A 19,771-nucleotide genomic window follows, 5' to 3' on the forward strand; every position below is an offset into this window, starting at 1 on the left:
ACTTCTGCTATGGATGCAAACACCACACGTTTATAAGAGCACGTGGAAAATTATAAGGAGTCTGAAAACTTTTAACACAGTACTTAATGCTGTTTTTCTCTTGGTGGAATAGCCCTCCCTCTCCTTGCAGGTAGGGAAAATGTACCGTTCCTGCAGCGGGGCGCTGAGTAACTCTCGGAAGCCTTCCCGACCCGCCGCACCCTGCGCATCAGCCCCACCCCCGGCCTCGTTCAGGGGCAGCCCGCTCACGCCCACTGGCCCAGGGAACCGGCCGGCAAGTCAGCTGCGACGGACCGCAGGGCCGTCTAGCACTTAATCGCTGAAGACACAGAGACCGCCCTCCTGGACCAGTTGGCTACTTCGCCCTCCTCGGCCACAGGCTGAGTCTCTCCTCCCGCCGCGCTCCCCGTGGAGCCGCGGCCCGAGAGCCAGCGGCGGGCAGTCACGGCGCGCACGCAGCGGCTCCCGGACGCGCTTCCCGCGGGCGCCCGTCTCACGCCCTCGGCCGGCTGACACGGCAGGTGCTACCGCTGCCTGCGCTGCGCAGCTGGATGGCGGGGCCTCGGGGGCTCGCGGGACCTGCTCGACGGGCCGGGGGGCCGGGAATACAGAAGTCGCTGCACAGCCCGAAACCTTAACTCTACACGCACCTTCCTCTTCCCGAGATGTCCTGTCGAGTCCCGCTCCTCGCATTTGACAGTGAAGCTGGTGAAGCCGTAACTGGCGGGACGGGGAGGCGGAGGCCTCGTCCCAAGGACCTGTTCCTCCCCGCGCTCCGGCTGCGCAGAAGGATCCCTGAGGTAACCGTGAGCTAACCGTGAGCTAACCGTGAGCTGCCCGCGAGCGGCCAGGCCCCGCCCACCGCGCTGGGCCGCGCGGGCCGCGCGGGGGTACGCCACAGATGCCGTCGCGCGCGGCCTTCCCTCGGAAGCCCCCGCCGCAGGCGCTCCTCGCGTCTCCAGAAAGCACCTCAGGCCTCGAACCCCTGGGACAGCAAGCTCCCGCTTGCGCGCCACAGCTCCCTCCTTCCGCGTCCCGCCCGCCGGAAGTGACGGACCGGAAGCTCCCCTCCTCTCACGGAGGGGCGGGGAGGAAGATGGCGGCGCCCAGCAGCCGGTGAGGAGAGCGGACACGGGGATCCCGGGGAGCGGCCGGACTCGTGCGTTATGGCCCCATCTCCTCACACTCTCTCCGCTCGCCTCCTGACAGGTAATGCACCCGCCCCCGGACTCGACTTTGGGAGAATTCTCTTCTTTTTGCCCGATGCGATGCTGTGGTTCCGGTTAGCTGCAACCTTGGGGAGCCCTTGGCGAGGTCGGCTGGGTACCAGTGGGGGAATTGACCTTTGGAGTAGCCTGACGTGAAGAGGCCACGGAGCTGGGGTCTAGTCTTGCACTGGGGCCGCGCTGGTCCGCACCGCCTCTGTCCCGCTCCCCCCATGGAAGGGGTGTCTGGTGCTTCTTTAGGTTTTCAGATAGTGGAGGCTTCAGGAGAGAGGAAGGAGTAGAAGCTTGGGGCTCCACGAGCCTCTTGGCTTATCAGAGCCTTAGATCCTAGCCATTTGTAAGTTTTACTTGTACGTTCCACTTATAAGGACCGGGGAAGTGCTTTCCCTCCTCTCCCCGCCAAGCCTTGTTCCAATATGAAGTGTCATGATGACAAATAGAACCACCATGGACAGCGGGCCATACCCGCCTCTTCCCCCCACATTTGTCTTTCTATCGTTAGTGTTCCCTGATCTAATCACATCAAGGACCTGTCACAACTATATGTTGAAAATGGAATACTCTTTCTCAGCCCTTGGCTAGGTCTCAGCTCAAATGTCACCTGTTTAGAGAAGCCTGACCAGCATATCTAAAGTACAGACCCTGTCCCTTTTTTTCTTACATCACCCTGTTTCTTTCATCAAGGTTAGCGCAACCTGTAATTGTTTATTTATAATCTGTTTATTGTGTGTTTCTCTCAATGAGAATGTTAAAAATTGTGAAGGCGGAGACAGTTTCTGCCTGATTCGTCTCTGTGTCCACAGTGCCCAAAATACTACCTGATGTGTGTTGTGCCTGCTCGGTAATGATTTGTGAATGAATGGAAGAAGAGGATGTTGGGAATTGCTTTGCCCCCAGTAGTTGAGGATGATAACTAATGTGTCAGGAATGTTGCTGGTGGTCCGCATTGGAGATGGACAGGAAAAACCATGGACTCCCTTTTGGTCAAATTCTGGAAACATTTTAGGCCTCACCTAACATAGACTTTCTACAGTATCTGGCAGTTTTGTTCACAGCGATTCTGTGAAATTTCTTTCTTCCTCTTGTCTCATAATATTGTTATTTTATGGGTCTCTCTTGGCCATGTGATCTCAGCACATATCATTTGTGTGTTTTCTGGAATTGAGTTTGCTCATTTATAAAATGAGGCAGTTCAACTAGATGATCTCAAAGGTCTCTTCTGGTTCAAAAGGAGGGGAGGAGGGTGAGAAGTGGGAGGGAGGGTGGGTGAGCCAGACTGGCCATGGTTTGGTAATTGTTGAAGCCAGGGGTTAAGTAATGGTGTCTCATTGTTTTGTTCTGCTATTGTATATGACTGGAATTTTCCATAATGAAAAGTTTCCTCAAGGGTCTGTGATTCTTTTTGCAAAGTACACTGCTTTGTTACCTTCTCCCATCTGTGCCTGTGAGTGTTTGATCCCGACCCTAGGTTCTCATTCTCAGAGAGCTTATCCTTTCTTAGTGCCTGAATGATTGCCTCTGTACAGAGGTTTTTCCAGTGTGCATTCCTCAAGACTGGGTGCTTCTCTGCCTTTCTGTTCTGTATGTTCAGCTTCCTGTAGGACAGTTCTACCTGACTACTCAGAATTCCCCAGCTCCTGTAAGTGTGCTGGGTGTGGTTCACATGGTTTGCCACTGGATCAGTCCTTTTGATGCTGTTATGGGAGGAATTAATAGACAGCTTAGCTCCCTGAAGCTATGAGCATAATTGAGAGAGTATCTGCTAGTAAGTGTACCACCTGCTGCGATCCACTTGGAAGAGCCACTGTAAGAGCCTGACGTGGAAGCAGTATGGTGGGAAGGGGGCAGAAACGTAAACCGGAACTGTATTAGGTATCTAGTGATCATGCCCGGCTGTCCTTTGAAACTTCAAAGTGTTTTATAGCCATTACAAAATTTTCAGGTCCTTTCAGTTGCTTGTCTGTGCACTTCATTTAAAAAGCCCTCCAGTCATGACTCAGTGTTGATGGTGCATAGTGGATATGGTCCCATGGTCCCAGATTTTTAATGCATCTATTATAAGCCCTGTGTATCTTCAAACTTGTATTTGTTTACATGGGGCCAAAATGTCTTCAAATTTCTAGGCACGGATTTATAGAGATGTGACATGTTTTGACTAAGTGAAGTGTTTTCATCATTTAAAAGGGCAGTTTCCTAGCTGTATTCCCCTCCCCCCCTCCCCCTGGTAAAATCTCATTTTAACCCTGTTAATCTTGAGAGATATTTTCTGAGGTGGTTCTTTCCCTCCCAGCAACATGCATTTCTCATTGGACCAATGGAACTCAAAACTGGTTATGAAATTAAGGCCCAGAACAGTAAAACTTGATGTCTTCCAAATATAATCTTTTAATCTTAAAATTATTGTCCCAAAGAACAATGTCAAGGCAAAAGAGGAAAATACCACACCATCAAAAAAAAAAAAAAAGACAACAAACATTTACTCTCAGAGGACTGAGTTCAAAGAAATTTCAATCAGCAGACTGATTTCAACACTGCTATTTCTTCCTATACACACATACAGACAACACATATCCATGTATATGGAAAATAATCACTTCATACTTAACTGAGGTTTGAGGGTATGATTTTAGTAAAGAAGGGACTTACCTCCAGTGTAAGATACATGCCATGTTTACCAAGGGGCAGTGACCACCCTCCAACTGACCTGCCCAGGTAAGCGGAGGGGGAGACCAGGCATCAGACATCATCTCATTCTTACATGCTGGTGGCCAGGTTAGGAAAGGTGAGAGCAGGAGAGGCCCTGCCCTCGAGGAATCACAAAAGATGATGTAGAAACAAACAGAAGCTGTTTGTATTAGGCGTGCCACGAAAAGGAGGGTAAAGTGATAGAGTGGAAAAAGACTTGGACACTTGACCCACAGAGAGTGGAGGCAAGGCACTGCAAGCAGGGAAACGGCATAAACACAGACGGGCAAACTGACACTGGCATGCACAGTGGAGGGATGGGCCTGCTGCACTGCCATGAGTTGTAGGCACACGTGCGGGTGAGTGAGATGTGTTCCGGGCTCCAGGAAGAAAACCATCAGCTTTATGCAACTTGGGTTGGAGAGGAAGGGATGTGAACTGAAGTCAGGACGAGTGGCTTGAACTCTACAATGGTCTCGTAGTCCAAAGTGAGATGATCAGGGACTGTATCAGTAGGCAGGCAAAGAAGTGACCAGATTTGACTGGTATTTCAGAGCTGACTGGAGTGGATGACTATTAGATGATGAAGGAAGAGTTCAAGATGGTCCTGAAATCTCAAGCAGGTAATGGTTTCACCTGCAGCAGGGAACAGAGTAGAGATACTGGTGACAATAAAAGTGTTCTTGAAGATGTATTCCAACCCACCCATGTGGAGGTACAGATGGAAATAGGCATAGTGACTCTAGAAATGGGTTGAAGATTAAAAATTACCCTATAATTGCATCTGTTCAGGGACAACATGTAGTGTTCAGAACAGTGGGGACACGACTGCCTTAACGTGGCAGACGCAGCAAGAGGAGACACCTCGGGAACCAAGGTGATGAGTGGCCAGTGGCTGAGAACCAGGGTCCTCAGGGTCCTGGGAGCCCTGGAGAGGAGACGTGGGAGGCTGCCCATGATGGGGCCTTACACGGAAGCGCCGGTTGGTTGAAATGAAAAAGTTCCCTAGCCCTGCCGAGGAATTCCGTGGACTGGAAACAGTGAGTAGGGCTGATAAGTACCATTCGTTCACAAGTCTGGGTTAGGTCGCTTCAGAGTTCTGACCCCTCACGCGTGCATGGCTTGCCAAGGTGCCGGCTCTGCTTCCGGGCAGGTACAGTCACATTTGGTGAGAAGCACTAACCATTTTAATTAACGTTTTCCCCCTTTTCTCTCTCTTGTAGGTTGGGGAGGAGGATGCGTCTGGTATCTAGAAAGAAGCGCCGTGTGGGAGTCACCTCACAGGCTCACGCGTCTTCTCAGGAGCCGCAGTAAACAGTGGATCTCATTTCAGCACTGTACCTTCCTCCGGCGCATGGTGCGTTCCAAGGGCCGTCCTCACTCTGCTGCTCGCGCCCTTTACTCTCCTCGTGCAAGGGAATTTCAGAGATTCCAGCTATGAGACAGGTCGTCAGAAGTACTGATTGAAAAGGACTCTCATTTCATGTGCTCTTAAGTTTATCCAAAACATTAATCCCTTGTTTTGATTATGCTTAACTGAAACCAGAATAGTTCTGGTGTTTGAGTTTAAAAGTATGATCTTGAACTTATTGATTAGGTTTGGAGAAAGATCGAAAACTTCTGGCATGTTTCGACTAGGCTAAAATTAAGAAAAGCTGACCCGTTATAATGCATCTTTTTAAAGTCTGTGGAGTTCTGTGGCTGCATCAGTAACACAGAAATAATTGCTCTAACAGTGCGACCCTACTGTTTCCTTACACCAGCAGCGTATTTAAAGTCTTTTAAACCCAGATTCTTCTGAGCAGATTCAAACAAATAGAGCGTTTGTGATTTGCTGGGCATTTTATAGTGAGCATTGTTAATATCGCTCAGTCCTCTTATAGGCAGGCCTTTAACTAGGTTGCCGGGATGTCAGCAACGTGGTAACTTGTATTTGCCATTTTCAACAATTGTAAAGTATCATAAAATGAAGAAATGATATTTAAAAACTCACGATTATGATGCAAGCATGAAAGAATAGCAAATTCATAATTGGAAGTCTTAGTTGACATTTATCTTTTTTTTTTTTTTTTTACTTAAAATGCCCACTTAAAATTAACTTAAAATCTTAATAAAACTCGTTGTTTTGATGAGAGATTTTTAATATCCAGAAATGTTCAGCGTTTTTAAGTTGGGGGTCGAGGATAACAGAGATTTAGAAGAGAAACTCAAATACGTATAATGCTTTTTTTATGTAAACAAACTCTGAATTCATTCACGGGTTTGTAATTCCTGTCTGAGACTAGTGTGTGTGATTTCAGGCCTTTGTGATGTCATGGAAAAGCCACTTACCTAGTTACCAGGAAAGGTGGCTCCTTGTCCCAGGGTGTCTGTGACTAACTGGTTGTTGGGTCTTGGCTCTGCCAGTTCCTTTCTGCCTTGGTTTCCTCCTCTGAAAGTTAGAGAGACACTAGTAACGATCGTCTTCTTAGTCACTTTTGAGAATTGAACCAGATGTGTATTATATGAACCATAAAGATATATGTTACTTATAAACCTGTAAAGCGCCTCGTGAATGTGAGTCACAGTTATTACTTTTTGCTGGTAAGTAGTAGAGATTGTCTGGCTCTAAACGCCGTGTCTTTCCACACGCACACAGACACACGGACACTTGTACACACTGCAGTGACACCCCCCAGCCCTGCGATGGGGCCTCCCACTGAGCCCCTCTCTGCTCTGTTCATCTCAGAACGTGGAAACTCGGCAGGCTGACTTGGGCTCTTGACTGGAGAAAACTTTTTCCTTGTAGCTGGAATGTTACACCTCCAGTTTCTGGTACTATGTTGGGGAAAATTCTGGAGGAGATGAATAAGAAATAAATTTCTTTCTTTCAAGGAACTTAAATTCTAGGACTTTCTAAACCATAGAATTTGAAAGCCAGTGCTGAAGCATTCATTGTCTTCTCCGTATCTCTCAGTACAGTGATCCCCAGGTAACAGACACTAATGCTAGTTATTTCAGTGTGTATTTACAAAGGTAGAGGAAGTCTTCTAGCCTGTAGGCGTTGGGCTGATGGGAGGTGTTAACTAGACAACCGCTTAAGAGCATCTTGGGCCTTGGTTTTATGGTAACATGCACTTTTTTATTTAGTATGTCACACAACTGAGCAGAAGCCTCAACCAGCAAGCGAAACCGAAGCCAGAACCAGTGGCACCTCCATTCCTTGAAAAGACAGCTTTGGGTGGGGCCAAAGATGAAATATACGAGATGAGACCTCTTTCGCCCCCCAGCCTGTCTGTGCCCAGAAAGCCAGATGAGAAAGAGCTGATGGGGCTGGCATCCGCCGCAGTCACTGAGGACCCGATGGCTGTGGGGAAGGAGACAAAAGAAGAAAAGCAGTGGAAGGAGATGAAGCTGAGTGTGGACGACTTGCCGGGAATCCTGGCTCGGCTGTCCAAAATCAAACTCACAGGTACTTTGTCTTTCCGGTCTCGTCAGATTCTTACTTGAAACTGGTTTTCAGGTATAAAATGCTATTTTATTACTGCCCCAAAAAGGGATATTTTGAAACTACAGAGTTTCCCCCTTCCCCCCTTCATTTTAATTGGGATTTGAAGTCACATGTTTGGAATTCTGTTAACGCAGAATTGTAAACGGTATTGCACGAAACGTATCACGCTAAAAATAGTCTCTCTCTTATTTGCAGTTAGAGCACAATGCTTATCTGGCTTATTTCCTTGTCTTCTGTGTGTTTCCTACTGTCCTGGAAAGACGCAGTGAGGCGATGAGTTCTGCTGAGTTCTGAAAACAAGGGGAACCGCGCTGCTGTGCTCAGTGTGCGGTGAGCCCGACGTGCGGTGAGCCCGCCGCGGCCCCTGGGCCTCCCCGCTTGCCACGCTCTGCTTCTCATCCCGCCTCTGGGCTCGGCCCACGTGTGTGGGGATTCAGAGTGCTTCTCTGGGAAGAGGTTTGGGACCTGGTTTTTTTTGGCCTAAGTCTAGGAAACTGCACCAGATTTTATTGTGTTTGTTTGGGTATTAACCTGTATCAGTGACAGTACCTGGGAGGTCTCCTGAGATACCTGGCTACAAAGTTACTCTGTTTGGCAGTTAGGAAGCCAGCGTTGCCAGACTGCTAAATCAGTGTTTCCTCTTAGAATCTCAAAGGAGGCACTTTAAATAATTAATCTAAAATAATGTCTTAAAGTTTATTTTTGTAATGCTTATTTCTTTACGGGCAGACAGTTAAGTACAATCATTGGTTTAGGATCAGTCTGGGGTGGCGAGGCACACATCTTCCTTCACTTCCCACTGGCTGTCATATTGCTTTTCCTTTTCCGTGCCTTATAGTGTCGTGCATCTGAATAGGCATTCCAGATGCAGGGTTTGACGTTTAAAACACGGTGTCACAAATCTAAAGTGGTGGTTAAATTACTCCTTTACTGGTACGTGTTGTGCTGTCCGTTGCGTGAAGACTCGTTGGTCCCCACGTGTCAGTCTGCTAAGGAGCACACAGGGCACGTGTGGCCGCTGGCCCCAGGCAGTCAGATCCCGGAGGCCTGGGACAGGGCCCAGAGATCTGCATTTTGGCAGATGTGCAGATGACCTGACGCAGGTGGTCCCAGACCACCTTTGAGAGAGTGAAGTAGGTGTTGTGTGGGCAGAGTGCAGCTCCCAGGCCCAGTGGTCTGGTGGATGTGGGGAGCTCTCACCCCGGGAGGGCCAGTGCAGCCCCCGCCACCACTGGCAACAGGAACAGCCAGCGGTGGGGGGGGCAGGGAGGGCTCCAGACCACACAGGAGAGGTGTGCAAAATCACGACGCAAAGAGAAGAAAGTGAATCACAGCCTCCCCTGCAGCCACAGATGGAAAAGTCCGAACAGTAAATTTCTCCTCGTATCGTTTTCATATATTCCATGCCCCAGGTTTCTGGATGAGCTAATTGAATTAAAGTCATTTCCTTCTGCTTAGTCCATTTAAAGAGGCAGCACCCTTTGGGTGACCCCAGCTCTCTTATTTGACCTCCTGCCTCCCTATTTATTTTATTACTTGAATTCACACATGTCTTGGAGTCAGCAGGATTTTTTTTTTTTTTTTAAGAAAATCCCTGGTATCTATCAATTGATTTCTTTGGGACTCTTAACATCTTGGGCAATTCATTTAAGCTAATGATCGCCAAGGCAGAAGTATCTGGGAGTTAGCAACCACTGTTGGAGAACTAGTCTCCCTCTCTTTGCCACCTTTGGTTTACAGCTGTAACGTGGCAGGGCTAACTGGCTGGAGACTAAGCAAAGCTCTGCAGAGATCATACTCAGTTCCACTTGTAGGACGGGAGGGCGGCAGTGCGGGACACTGCTTTGGCATTTACACCAGGGTCTGGGCCAAAGTTTGCTGGAGCTAATGCCATTTAAAGATTTTTCTCTTCTATGAGAGGAAGTAAGACTGAGTTTATAAAGAAGCAGTAATATGTCTCCCCCGAGTTCCTCTTGCCAACTGAGCTATTTACAATATGTTTTTGGAGTTTGTTGCAAGGACCACACTGAGGTAAAGAAATTTTATTTGGATTAGGATCATAAGATCATAAGATCCTAATCATAAGTTATGATTAGGATCATAACTCAACTGAGTATGCTTAATATAGGTCAATAAAAAGCAGAAATTTTTTCCTGAATAATGTCTGTGCTGAAAAGCTATAACACATTTTCTGAGACCAGAACGCTAAAAATAGATTGCTTATTGGAACCAATAGATTATGCTGCTGATGGAACTGATATAAACTACACTCTATCAATGTATAGATTTTTTTTCCCCTAAAGCCTAGAATGCTGCTTTTTATTAAAAGGAAAAAAAAAAAACCCAAAACCAAGAATAGAGGATACAATTTTATTTTAGATTGCTTGTAGTTTTTAGAAGTTTTTAAAAGTTTAAAAGATGATCACAAGGTACTGTGATCATCTGCTGTCAGATACTATGTAAAGGATTTTTCACATTTTCATAAAAATATTGAGTAGAATTATGATTTCTTAAATTTCAATGTATATTTTGAAATGGTTTAATACTTATATGCTTATTAAATGTTAAAGTAGTATTTTTATTATTAAGTGTTTGCTTTTAGAAAAAACAGAAAATGCAGATGAGCAAAAATGAGAAGAATGGAATCTCCTTATAATTCCACCTTCTCAAAATAGTGACTGTTTTGATGATTTTGGCGTATTCTAGAATGGCTCTCTATATCCCATTCAGATATTTTTGCTTTTAAACAAAAGTAAGATGATAACGTAAATGCTGTCTGTAATTTTTAAAAATTTGTATTCTGTGCATATCTTGTGTCACTATGTTTACCTTGTTTTTGGTGACTTTTTTTTACTAAATAGTATTTTTTTAAGATTAAAAAAACACATAATAATATACAAAAACTTCCCTCCAGGCCATGCAGTAACCAATCTTTTGCACATGGTTTTCAGCCTTTTTCTGTTCACAGTCTGTCTTGTAATGTTAATAGCACAATTTCCAAATCAGACTGTAAGGGTTGAAATCTCTGGTCTGCCATGTATTGACTTTGTGATGATGGGCACAGTTTTTTCAAATCTCTAAGTCTCAGTTTCTTCATCTGTAAAATAGGGATAATCCTACCTCATACGGCTGTTACGAGGATTCTGTGAGATAACACAGGTAAATAATCTCGTACCAAACCTAGCATATTGTGCCAGTTCAAGAAAGGTCAGTTATTATATTATATTATATTAATGCTTGTATAGGTTCTGTTTGCTTTCTTCCCTGAAGAGGAAATATTTTTTCCTAAATAACTCTACCAATTGATGGGTGAGAAATAGCTTTTGAGTTTTAAAATATGTATTTAAAACTGCTGATGAAGTTTTATATTTTCCATATGTAGATTGGTTTGTGTTTCTTTTCTGAATGGCCTGTGTGCTTTCTGTTCTTTCTTCAGTGTTTGCCTTCATTTATTGTTTGTAAGGGTAAGATATGAACCCATTACATGTGCCTGTTGTAAGTCTTATACCTTATGTGGTGTCAGCTTCTTCTGTTCATTTATTGCTCTTTTGATGTGCTAACGTTAACTTTATGTACTCAGATCTGTCAGCATTTTTCCTCGTGGCCCCTGGTTTTTGTGTCATGCTTGAGCTCTCCCATACAAAAGGTTTTATGCACATTTATTTGTACTTTTAATCTGATGTTCTTAGGAGCTTATATTTTACATTAAAATTTTTCATTTCGGCAGATGTATTTTGGTCAGTGGTATAAGGTAGAGATATACCCAGCTTTTAATAAGTCATTAACCAGTGTTGAATGTCCTACTAACAAATAGAAGACTTTGGAAGGCTCCATCCCTAGACACACCCCAGTCCCCCTAACCCCCCAGATTCCATGAGGACTTTAATTGAAATTTCAGCATGTTCACAGGTTAATTTGGAGATGAACTGAGATCTTTATCATATTACATCATCTTCATTTGTCCGAGTTTTCTGCCTCTCTAATTCTATAGTTTCCTTTAGATAGATTATATACATTTACTGTTAAATCAACTTGGGGATATTGAAAATTTTTTTTTTCAGTTGATTCTTGAGTTTTTCATAGCCAATCAAAAATGATTAGGTCATCTCCTTTTTTCATATTTACACCAATTATTTCATTTTCTGGTGTGATTGCCTGTGTTACACTCTCTCCACCTGCCTTCCTCACTGTAATTTTCTGCTTCATTCTGTAGGATCCCCCGAGACATGTTACGTGCAGCACTGATTTGATTTTATGCTGTCTACTTTTGATTATTTCTCATGACTCTTAACATTCTGCTGTGACAGTTTCTGTACACTTTGCTTAATCACTTGTCTGTTTCATGGGGTTTGTTTTCCTACTTTTTCTAACTCATTCACCTGCTCTTCATTGAGCCCCCACTATGTCCCAGGTGTCCCCGTCCATGTGCCATGGGTAGGAAGGAGTGACTGAGGCTGACAGGCCCCTGCCTCATGGGTTTTACTCTTGACGGGGGGCTTATTATGGCCCACAGGCTCTGGTCCATCATTCTCAGAAGGACATTCAGCCTCTTTATCTTCTGTGCTCCCTTTTTTTATTTTATGTTGTCTGCCCTTTTTTATAAGTCCTTCACTGGCCTCCTTTACCTCTCCTCGTCTCTGTCCTTTCCTGACCGTTCCAGCTGGGAGTCAGACCCCAACGAGGGTGGGCTCCGGAAAGACAGGGCTTTTTGTCTGAGTACAGCATTGTGTCCCCAGCACCCAGAGCGGTACTGAACATGCCATCGGAACGCAGGCATGGTTGGAGTCTTCTCCGTCACCTGACATCTGTTACATTTTAAGCCAGAGGATGGAGTCTCTCAGTCTGCATTACTGGTAGAACATTCCGGTGGCCTGAAGGAGATGCAGAGGGAGCTACCAGCCAGGGAACTTTTTCTCTAAAAACTTTTTTTCAGTGTGTGCTTGAAGCCACAGTGCCAGCGTCGTGCTCCCCAAGGCTGGCGGTTAGTGGCGGCTGCCTCCACTCCCGGCGGGTCGTGTGTCTGGGCCCAGCTGTTTCTCCGGCGTCACTGCCTACTGCGCTGGGGCAGACCCGCAGCACCGGTGGTGTTGGTGGTGGGTGCCTTGCTCCATGGGTTCGGGCCCTCAGGGGCATTTCTGCCCGATCTCAGTGAGAATGATGTCCAGACCAGGCCCCACTGCCTCTCTGGTGTGACTGCCTTTCTCTCCCTCCAGTTGTGATGCAGGCGGCTGTTGAAAGGGGTCCACATCGCCAGGATCCATCCCGGCCGCATCGCCTCGCTCCTCTCTCCTCGCGCCAGCCAGGAAGGAGGGGCCTGTCAGAGAGCCTTTGTCTCCCGTGTTTATCCATCCTCTTACCGGTTGGTGTTTAGGTCGTCGAATTTTACGTAATTTCAGCTCTCGGCAGCTGTCTTCCATTCCATCTCATCTGTACTATGTTTAACACACAGATCTTGAGGGTTTTAGTATCCTCTCTTTACCTAATTTATTGCTGATGTAGGTTTTTCTCCAATTTTCATCTTTATTCCATCATTTCAGTTGGTTCCTGGTGGGAGTGGGTCATGTGGGTGCCTGTTGGCTTGTCTGAACCTTCACCAGCCTGTGGGGGCCAAGAGGGCTGGACCCACATCCATCCTGTTAGCTGTGGTCCTCCCAGGGCCTCACTCCAGCCTCGCACATAATAGGTGCCCAAGAAATAGAAGCTGGGTGGGAAGAAAGAACTATTATGAACTCTGTTGCCACCATTGTAGAATTTTGAACAGCTTAGCCTTTTAATTTCGAATAATCAGTTATTTTACTGTAATGTGATGGTCAAATGTTTAGGGTTGACTGAAGAGCACTGGACCTGACCCAGGTGGGCGTGGACGGCTGTCCTTTGTGTTTCCTCCGTCTGCTGCTTACGGTGGCACTTTCCCCTGTCAGCACAGACATGGAGCGGAGCAAAATCTTCACTATTTCAGCAAAAACTGCTCGATTAACGGTTTCTTCTTGCCAAACTCATTTTTCAAGAGACATGTTTCCACTTAAAAGTTTGGTAAGCATCAGTTTTATGGAAAAGTTTTTTTTTTTTAGTTACTTAAACAAAGGTTACAAGGTGTTGGTTATTAAGTATATTGAGAAGAAGTGTTTCTCTATTGAAAAAAACTAAAAGTAGGATGGCAAAGTAGAAAAGCTTAGATGGTTCATTGAAAGAACAGCCTTAGGGTCTCACTCAGTGTTTCATAATCAGCTTGGACACGAGCAGCTTTTATTCGTGTGTTCGTTTACACAGACCTGATAGCGACTTCATTTTTGCCCTGAATGCTGGCTGGAAAGGCAGACCCAGTGCTTCCCTGGGACTAGCCTGGGGACCGTATGTACTTTAGTGTTTCATTTTGGTAACAGTTTTGGTCAGTAAGTTTGAAGTTACGGGTTTGGTCATTTGGTCCTAGTATTTTTCCAACCAGCTTTGGTCGCTGAGTATGACAAAAAGGAGGAAAACTGGAAGGCCCTGTAAGTTCTGAGTTTCTCAGCTGTGTTATTGAAAATCTCCATTGAAAGTCTTTATCGTTTTTCACCAGGAGTGGTTATGGTTTGTAATCAGTTACCCCTGACTGACAGCCTTTAATGTGGCTGAGAAAAAAAGTACCCTGTCTCTCATCAATTGACTTTTCATCTGAACTTAACAGTAAGCATAAGAATTATCGCCTTCTTTCATACGTGTGATGGGAAGACACTGTGTCAGGAGGTTCACAGGGCGCTGCCAAGCTGTGAAGCCTAAAAACCTCACTTAAATTAGAAACTGAACCATTTGAAGCTTAAGGTGTTAATAGAAATGGAGAGAGAGGGAGAAACCACAAGTATGGCTGTCAAGTAAGAAGCCCTGCTTGTTTGAAAATCAGAAAAGACTCAGGGGCTGCCTCTTCATTAAGTTGTATAATTTTGGACTTTGAGCTCAGCTAACAAACACATTCCATCGCTTAGACCCACAGATGAACAAAAGCACATGCAAATTCATTAACTGCCTGTTCTCTGGAGGCTTTGCACATAAAAGAGCTTTAAAGAGAATCCAGCTCAGGTTTGTAGGACTTGGGTTATAACATTGCATCGTATCTGCCATCAAGGATAATGAGATATAATAGATCACAGGGATAATTTGAAATCTATAGAGAATCTCCAACTCTCATTAAGCCGGTGGTTTCAATCTTACGACCAAATCTTTTATCAGAGTTGATAATTGTCCAGATTGATTTATTGGAGTTTTTGTTTTTCACTTAATTCTTTTGGGGCCAGTGCTGAAAAGTCATGAGGCCTTGAGATAAAGCAGCATGTAGAGGAGCGGTTTTTAAATATAACCTTTATAGTTATTTTTAATTGATAATCTCAGAAAAAAAATGATACCTCCTTTATGCTTAGGCTCAGAGACCAACAGTTCTCAAAGTATTGAGACTTCACTGAAAAAAAAAATCGCTCTTGGTAAAGCTGCTTCTCCAAGGAACTGGTTTGTGATTTTTCTGATCAGCAGGGTGATGTGTGTGTGTGTGTGTGTGTGTGTCTGTCTGTCTGTCTGTCTGTCTGTCTGTCTTCCCTTTACTTCATGGAATTTTCTTCTGAAAATGAGTCTTTGGAGTACTTGTTACAGAATAACCCGTAACACCAAGTATCGTGCACAGAGCGTATGAGTCTTGGTGAGACCATGGATGGAGTTCACCACCGCTGGCCGGCACGTGGCTCTCCACGTATAAAGGCAGACGTCACACCCACCATTGCGTGCCGTGCTGTTTATCTTAGATCAGGGTTCTCCACAGTTCTCTGGGCATGTACTTTATCAGTAAGAATGCTTTAAGTGCACATATGTATATTTATAAAATATTTGTACTATTGTATATAAATATGTCAGGTATAACAAAAATATATAGTTAAGTTAGTTGTAAATAAAGTTCATGTACTCTCACACCAGTGATTACATTCATCTTAAGATATGCAAAAATGTGCGTTTTAAAAGGAAGAGTTAGTCAAACCTAAGTGGAGTTTCTCACACTTTCTTCCCATGACCCTGCGGGACCCACGCCCGACTCTGCGGAGCGGAGTTTCCAGTTCTTAACAGCACGTGTCACGGCGCTCTGGCCTTGCAGAGCGTGGCGCAGGCGTAAGCTTTGTTTCTCTCGTTATCATTGTCAGTCCACGTTTGTTACTACATGGAAGCCAGGCGTGGCGGGTCCCCGTGGACACCGAGCCCGCAGAAGCAGAGACTGGGATGGTTGGCGTTTGCATGACGGAAGGGCTGTGCCGAGAGAGAAGGTGAACTCAGCGTTGCCCCAGGAGGCAGGAGTTACTGCCAGAGGGAGGTGATTCGAGGAATTGTCCTGACTTGGTCTGAGGGGCGAGAGCTGTCGACAGCTGAGCTCTTCTGTTGAGAGGCTGCCTGGGGAGAAATCACTTCCTGTCACCAGATCCAGAGACAGCGTCCTTCCTTCCATCAGGACAGAGGTTCGGCCAGTTGACCCTGAGTTCCCTTTGACCTTTAAGATTTATGACTCTTCAGTTACTGAACTGTGTGTCACTCCTCTGCTGTCATCACCCTCCTTTTATTCAGGTTGAGGGCCTGCCCCGCCTGCCCTGCCTGCCCCGCCGCGTCCCTGCCGGCCCCTCAGCACTGCCCGCCTGCTGCCTGCAGTGTCCTCGATGTGTCCCTGAGTGAGTTCCCCTCCCCTCCTGTCAGTCTCTGTGTTCCCATAGTCCAGTCTTCCTCAAATGCCACCCTCCATATGGCATTGTTAGTTTTCTCTTAACTGCAGAACAGGTTACCACAAACTTTGCAGTTTAAAACAACACAAAGGTATGATTTCATAGTTTCTAAAGGTGGGAAGTCCCAGCGCGGCCTGGCCAGGTCACCTGCTCAGGGGCTCCCTGCGCTGAGGTCACTGTGTTGCTCGGGGCTGTGGCTCTCCTCTGGGGCTCGGGGTCCACGTCCAGGTTGTTGGCAGGACTTGTTTATTTGCATCTCTGGGACCGAGGTCCCTGCTGTCCTTCCGGGGTGGCCATGGGCTGCTCTGCCCCTGGAGGCCACCCGAGGTTCTTTGCCAAGCAGCCCCCATGGGGAGTTCCCATTAGGGTGTCTGCTTTCTTCTGGGCCCTCCAGAGTGTGCCTGCCTGTGACTGTTTCAAAAAAAAAAATTGTTTTTCCTCTTAATTACGGAGAGCATCAGTAAGAGCTTCTCCCTGGAGAAGGCAGGCAGGAGACAGCACCTGGGGACACCTGTCAGTGATGGCCTCTGGGAGGATTCGGCCCAGCCAGTCCGATGTTGGGCCTGATGGTTCTGAAGGGAGTACGGCCAGTGTCAGGGCCGCCTTTGTCCCTGTGCCCTCCGCAGGCAGCTGCCGGGTCTCTGCGTAGGGGGTGCCTGCCGCTTACTGACCGGACACCCACCATGAGGGGGTGTGGGTGGGGGTAGGCCTGTCAGGGTGGGCCTGTTACTCTTCCCTGGGTCCCCAGAGTCACCCCTGTGCCAGCAGGACAGTGCTTTCGTGCCTCCATTGGATGGGTCACGCTTCATTGGTGACAATGATTTTATGTTTATTTGTGAAGGGACAGCATATGAGATTACCAAATAAAATATCATTTCAAGTGTTATTAATGAAAGAATATATTACATTCGCTTTTAATGAGATCCTGGTGTTGCAAAATGATCCCATGTAATGAATCCCAGGAAATCAATGAAAAGTTTAATTACAGTTGGGGCAGTGCTGTGTGAGAATATGGCTTTGGTCAATTTTACAATTTATCAATTTTCTTTTCCTTTCTCTTTCTTTAAATTAATTGCTTTGATGAAGCAAGTGTAAATACATTCTTTGTTAGCTTTTGATCTTCTTTAGAAATGTGTTACAAAATACAAATTTCTTCATCTGTAGTAATAATAGCCCCTGTCATTTTTTTACTTGTATTACTATTTACAATTTGTGTATTTTTAAATAAGGCAGCATTTCCATTTTGTAAATTTAGTCACCGCTATGTCTTATTAAAACATTGTCCTTTTCTCTTTGTCAGTTTTTTGCAAACCACTTTTTGTCTCTTCTCAGCCCATCAGTTGACCCATTAGTCAAAAATTTGATGTACTTTGTGTATTGTTCATCACCCAGTCAAGCTCTGGGGCAAATAAAAAGAAAAAACATTGCTTTTGTGCAACTCCATACCCTTTTTGATTTTAAACAAAGTGAACTTTCTTTTTGCAGCATTTCTGGTTTGACAGTTCAATGATTATGGTGCTGTCTTTTCCACTGTGGTGATAATTGATTTTTAAAATTTATTTGTAAAGCACAATATAAAACGTTGACCTGGATATTTAGAAAGATCTAAAGTTGTTCTTTATTTTGGTGATTCTAGATTTCACTAATTTTATATATTAAGAAAGCTATCATGGGTTTTCTTTACCCTTTTAACTCCCATGGTTGTTCATAAGGAGTCTCCTTTTGGTTTAAGATTCAAGGTTTCAAAATAGAGTCAGGAATTATTTCAACTGATTTACTCTGTGGAGAGAGGCAGTTGACTTAGTTCTGCTCTGGGAGGGAGAAGCCCGCAGCCTCTTCCTTCAGGTTCTTCCCTGGACGCCCTCGACCCTCCCTCCTGGGCGGCAGCGGTCTGCGGGCACCGCCAGGGAGCAGCCTGGGTGTTGAGGGCTCCTCTCTCAGTCCTGGGTCATCGCCACACGCGGAGCGACCCTGACCCACTTGCAGAGCCACTGATTGTGCAAAACAAGGTGACTCTCATCCTGGAACACCGGCCTGTCCTGAGGCATTGCGGTCGGTGGCGTGATGTCTGCAAAGAGTGAGGAAGCCTCCTCAAAGATGGGTGCTGCGAGAGCATCCTCAGAGGGGTTTTGTCTGCTCCAAAGACGCGCTCCTCCTGCTGGTCGTGAGCCGCGGCAGGTGTGGCCGGGTGGCCTGTGTGTGAGGTGAGGGGTCTTCTTTCCCTGCTGCCCGTGGGTGCAGTGTCCTTTCACGTGCACCTGCAAGGACTGTTTCCAAAGCCTGGAATCACTGTGGCATTCTCTTTTGGGCATCAGTCGTTGTGGAAATCAGAGAGTTGAAAGTTTCTTCTAGAATGGTTCCTTGGGAGTAAGGGTTCTGTCTTTGATTGCTGTCTTGGCTCCACTTGGGTGTTTGCTGCTGTTCTGTGGACTTGCTGTGCTGACTCACATGCCCGTATGGTGCCAGGGCGGTCCTCCCGGCCTGGGCCAGCCTGCCCTGCTCCTGAGCGTGTGTCTCTGTGACTTCTCGTCAGCCTCTCGTTTGCCGTCAGCTCCTTGTCCTGTAATCCTTCTCCAGGCCTGCATTCTTGTTCCTGGCCCTCACTCTTCTCTCTTCTTAAACCTCTGCACTGAACATCCGTAGCCTCTCTTCTGGACGTGAGTCGTCCCCCAGGAGATCCAGATGCACACCACATTTAGGGACCACTGGGACCATTCGGTAAAGAAGGACCTCTTTGCCGAAATGCATGCTCTCTAGAGACTTCTGGTTTAGGATGACCATGTATGCACATGTCCTTATAAGTTATCTTTGCAAATTTCATTGACCCCAATCAGAGAAATCCAGAAATATTAGGAAACCTGTGTCTGGTCCAGGTATTAGGGAGAAGGGTCTTGTCCATCTGGTAGACCTGAAGAGAGTTTCTATATGTTGCCCATAAAACTAGATTCAGGGACGTGCCAGCCAGTCTGTGACCAGCGGGGGAGCTGCTGTTTGTCTGGCGCTGGCGTGTTGACGTCAGTAGCGGCACCTCCTGGCCCTACCCTGGCGGCCACTCGCCTGTTTCCTCGCCGTCCCGCTTAGTCACCTCCTGGCCCTGCCCTGGTGGCTCCTCGCCTGTCTACTCACCATCCTGCTCAGTCTTGTCTCCACGGTGTCTGTGTCTGTCCTTATTTTCTTTCTCCGCCTGTCACCCCCCGTTGCGCTGGCCGCCCATCGATGACGTCATCCGCCTGGCTTGGCAGTCTCAGGAGGTGGTGTCATCTGTACTGTAGACCCTTGACATCGCTCTTTCTTGCCCCTGGGTCTGTTCCCGGAATGTCCAGCCACCTGTGATGCTGCCTGCCCAGCCCCCGCTCCCTCCTCTTCCTGCAGCGCCTCTTGAAGGTCCAGCTCTTCCTGCAGCCTTCCCCGCGGAGCCCACACTGGAGGTCTTTTTCCAGTGACTTCTCCAGCCTGTATCAGTACCACTCTTAGGCATCTTCTGGCCCCGGGGGCTTCTCTAAACCCCCAGGAAAGGACCAGGGCCTTAGAAAGGCAGCAGCCTTGGCGGGTGCTGGAATTGCACGCTTCGCCCCTGCACCTTGTCTCTTCCCTGTGCTCCTGCTGGTGGCTGTAGGGCCGCCAGGACCATCTGTGATGGGTAA

General features: G+C 46.6%; 1 protein-coding gene across 1 annotated transcript in view; it reads left to right on the forward strand.

Moving 5' to 3' along the window:
• Positions 1 to 869: 869 nt before the first annotated feature.
• The window catches only part of LOC102512561 (protoheme IX farnesyltransferase, mitochondrial), a 94,607-nt gene continuing 75,705 nt past the window's right edge, over positions 870 to 19,771 (forward strand). The window contains 3 exon segments of the mRNA XM_014550880.2: positions 870 to 1,209; positions 5,135 to 5,268; positions 7,041 to 7,362. Coding sequence (XP_014406366.2) covers positions 1,167 to 1,209; positions 5,135 to 5,268; positions 7,041 to 7,362 — 499 coding nt within the window. The 5' untranslated portion in view covers positions 870 to 1,166.

The sequence above is a fragment of the Camelus ferus genome, chromosome 16, assembly GCF_009834535.1.
Source record: "Camelus ferus isolate YT-003-E chromosome 16, BCGSAC_Cfer_1.0, whole genome shotgun sequence".
NCBI classification, from domain to species: Eukaryota; Metazoa; Chordata; class Mammalia; order Artiodactyla; family Camelidae; genus Camelus; species Camelus ferus.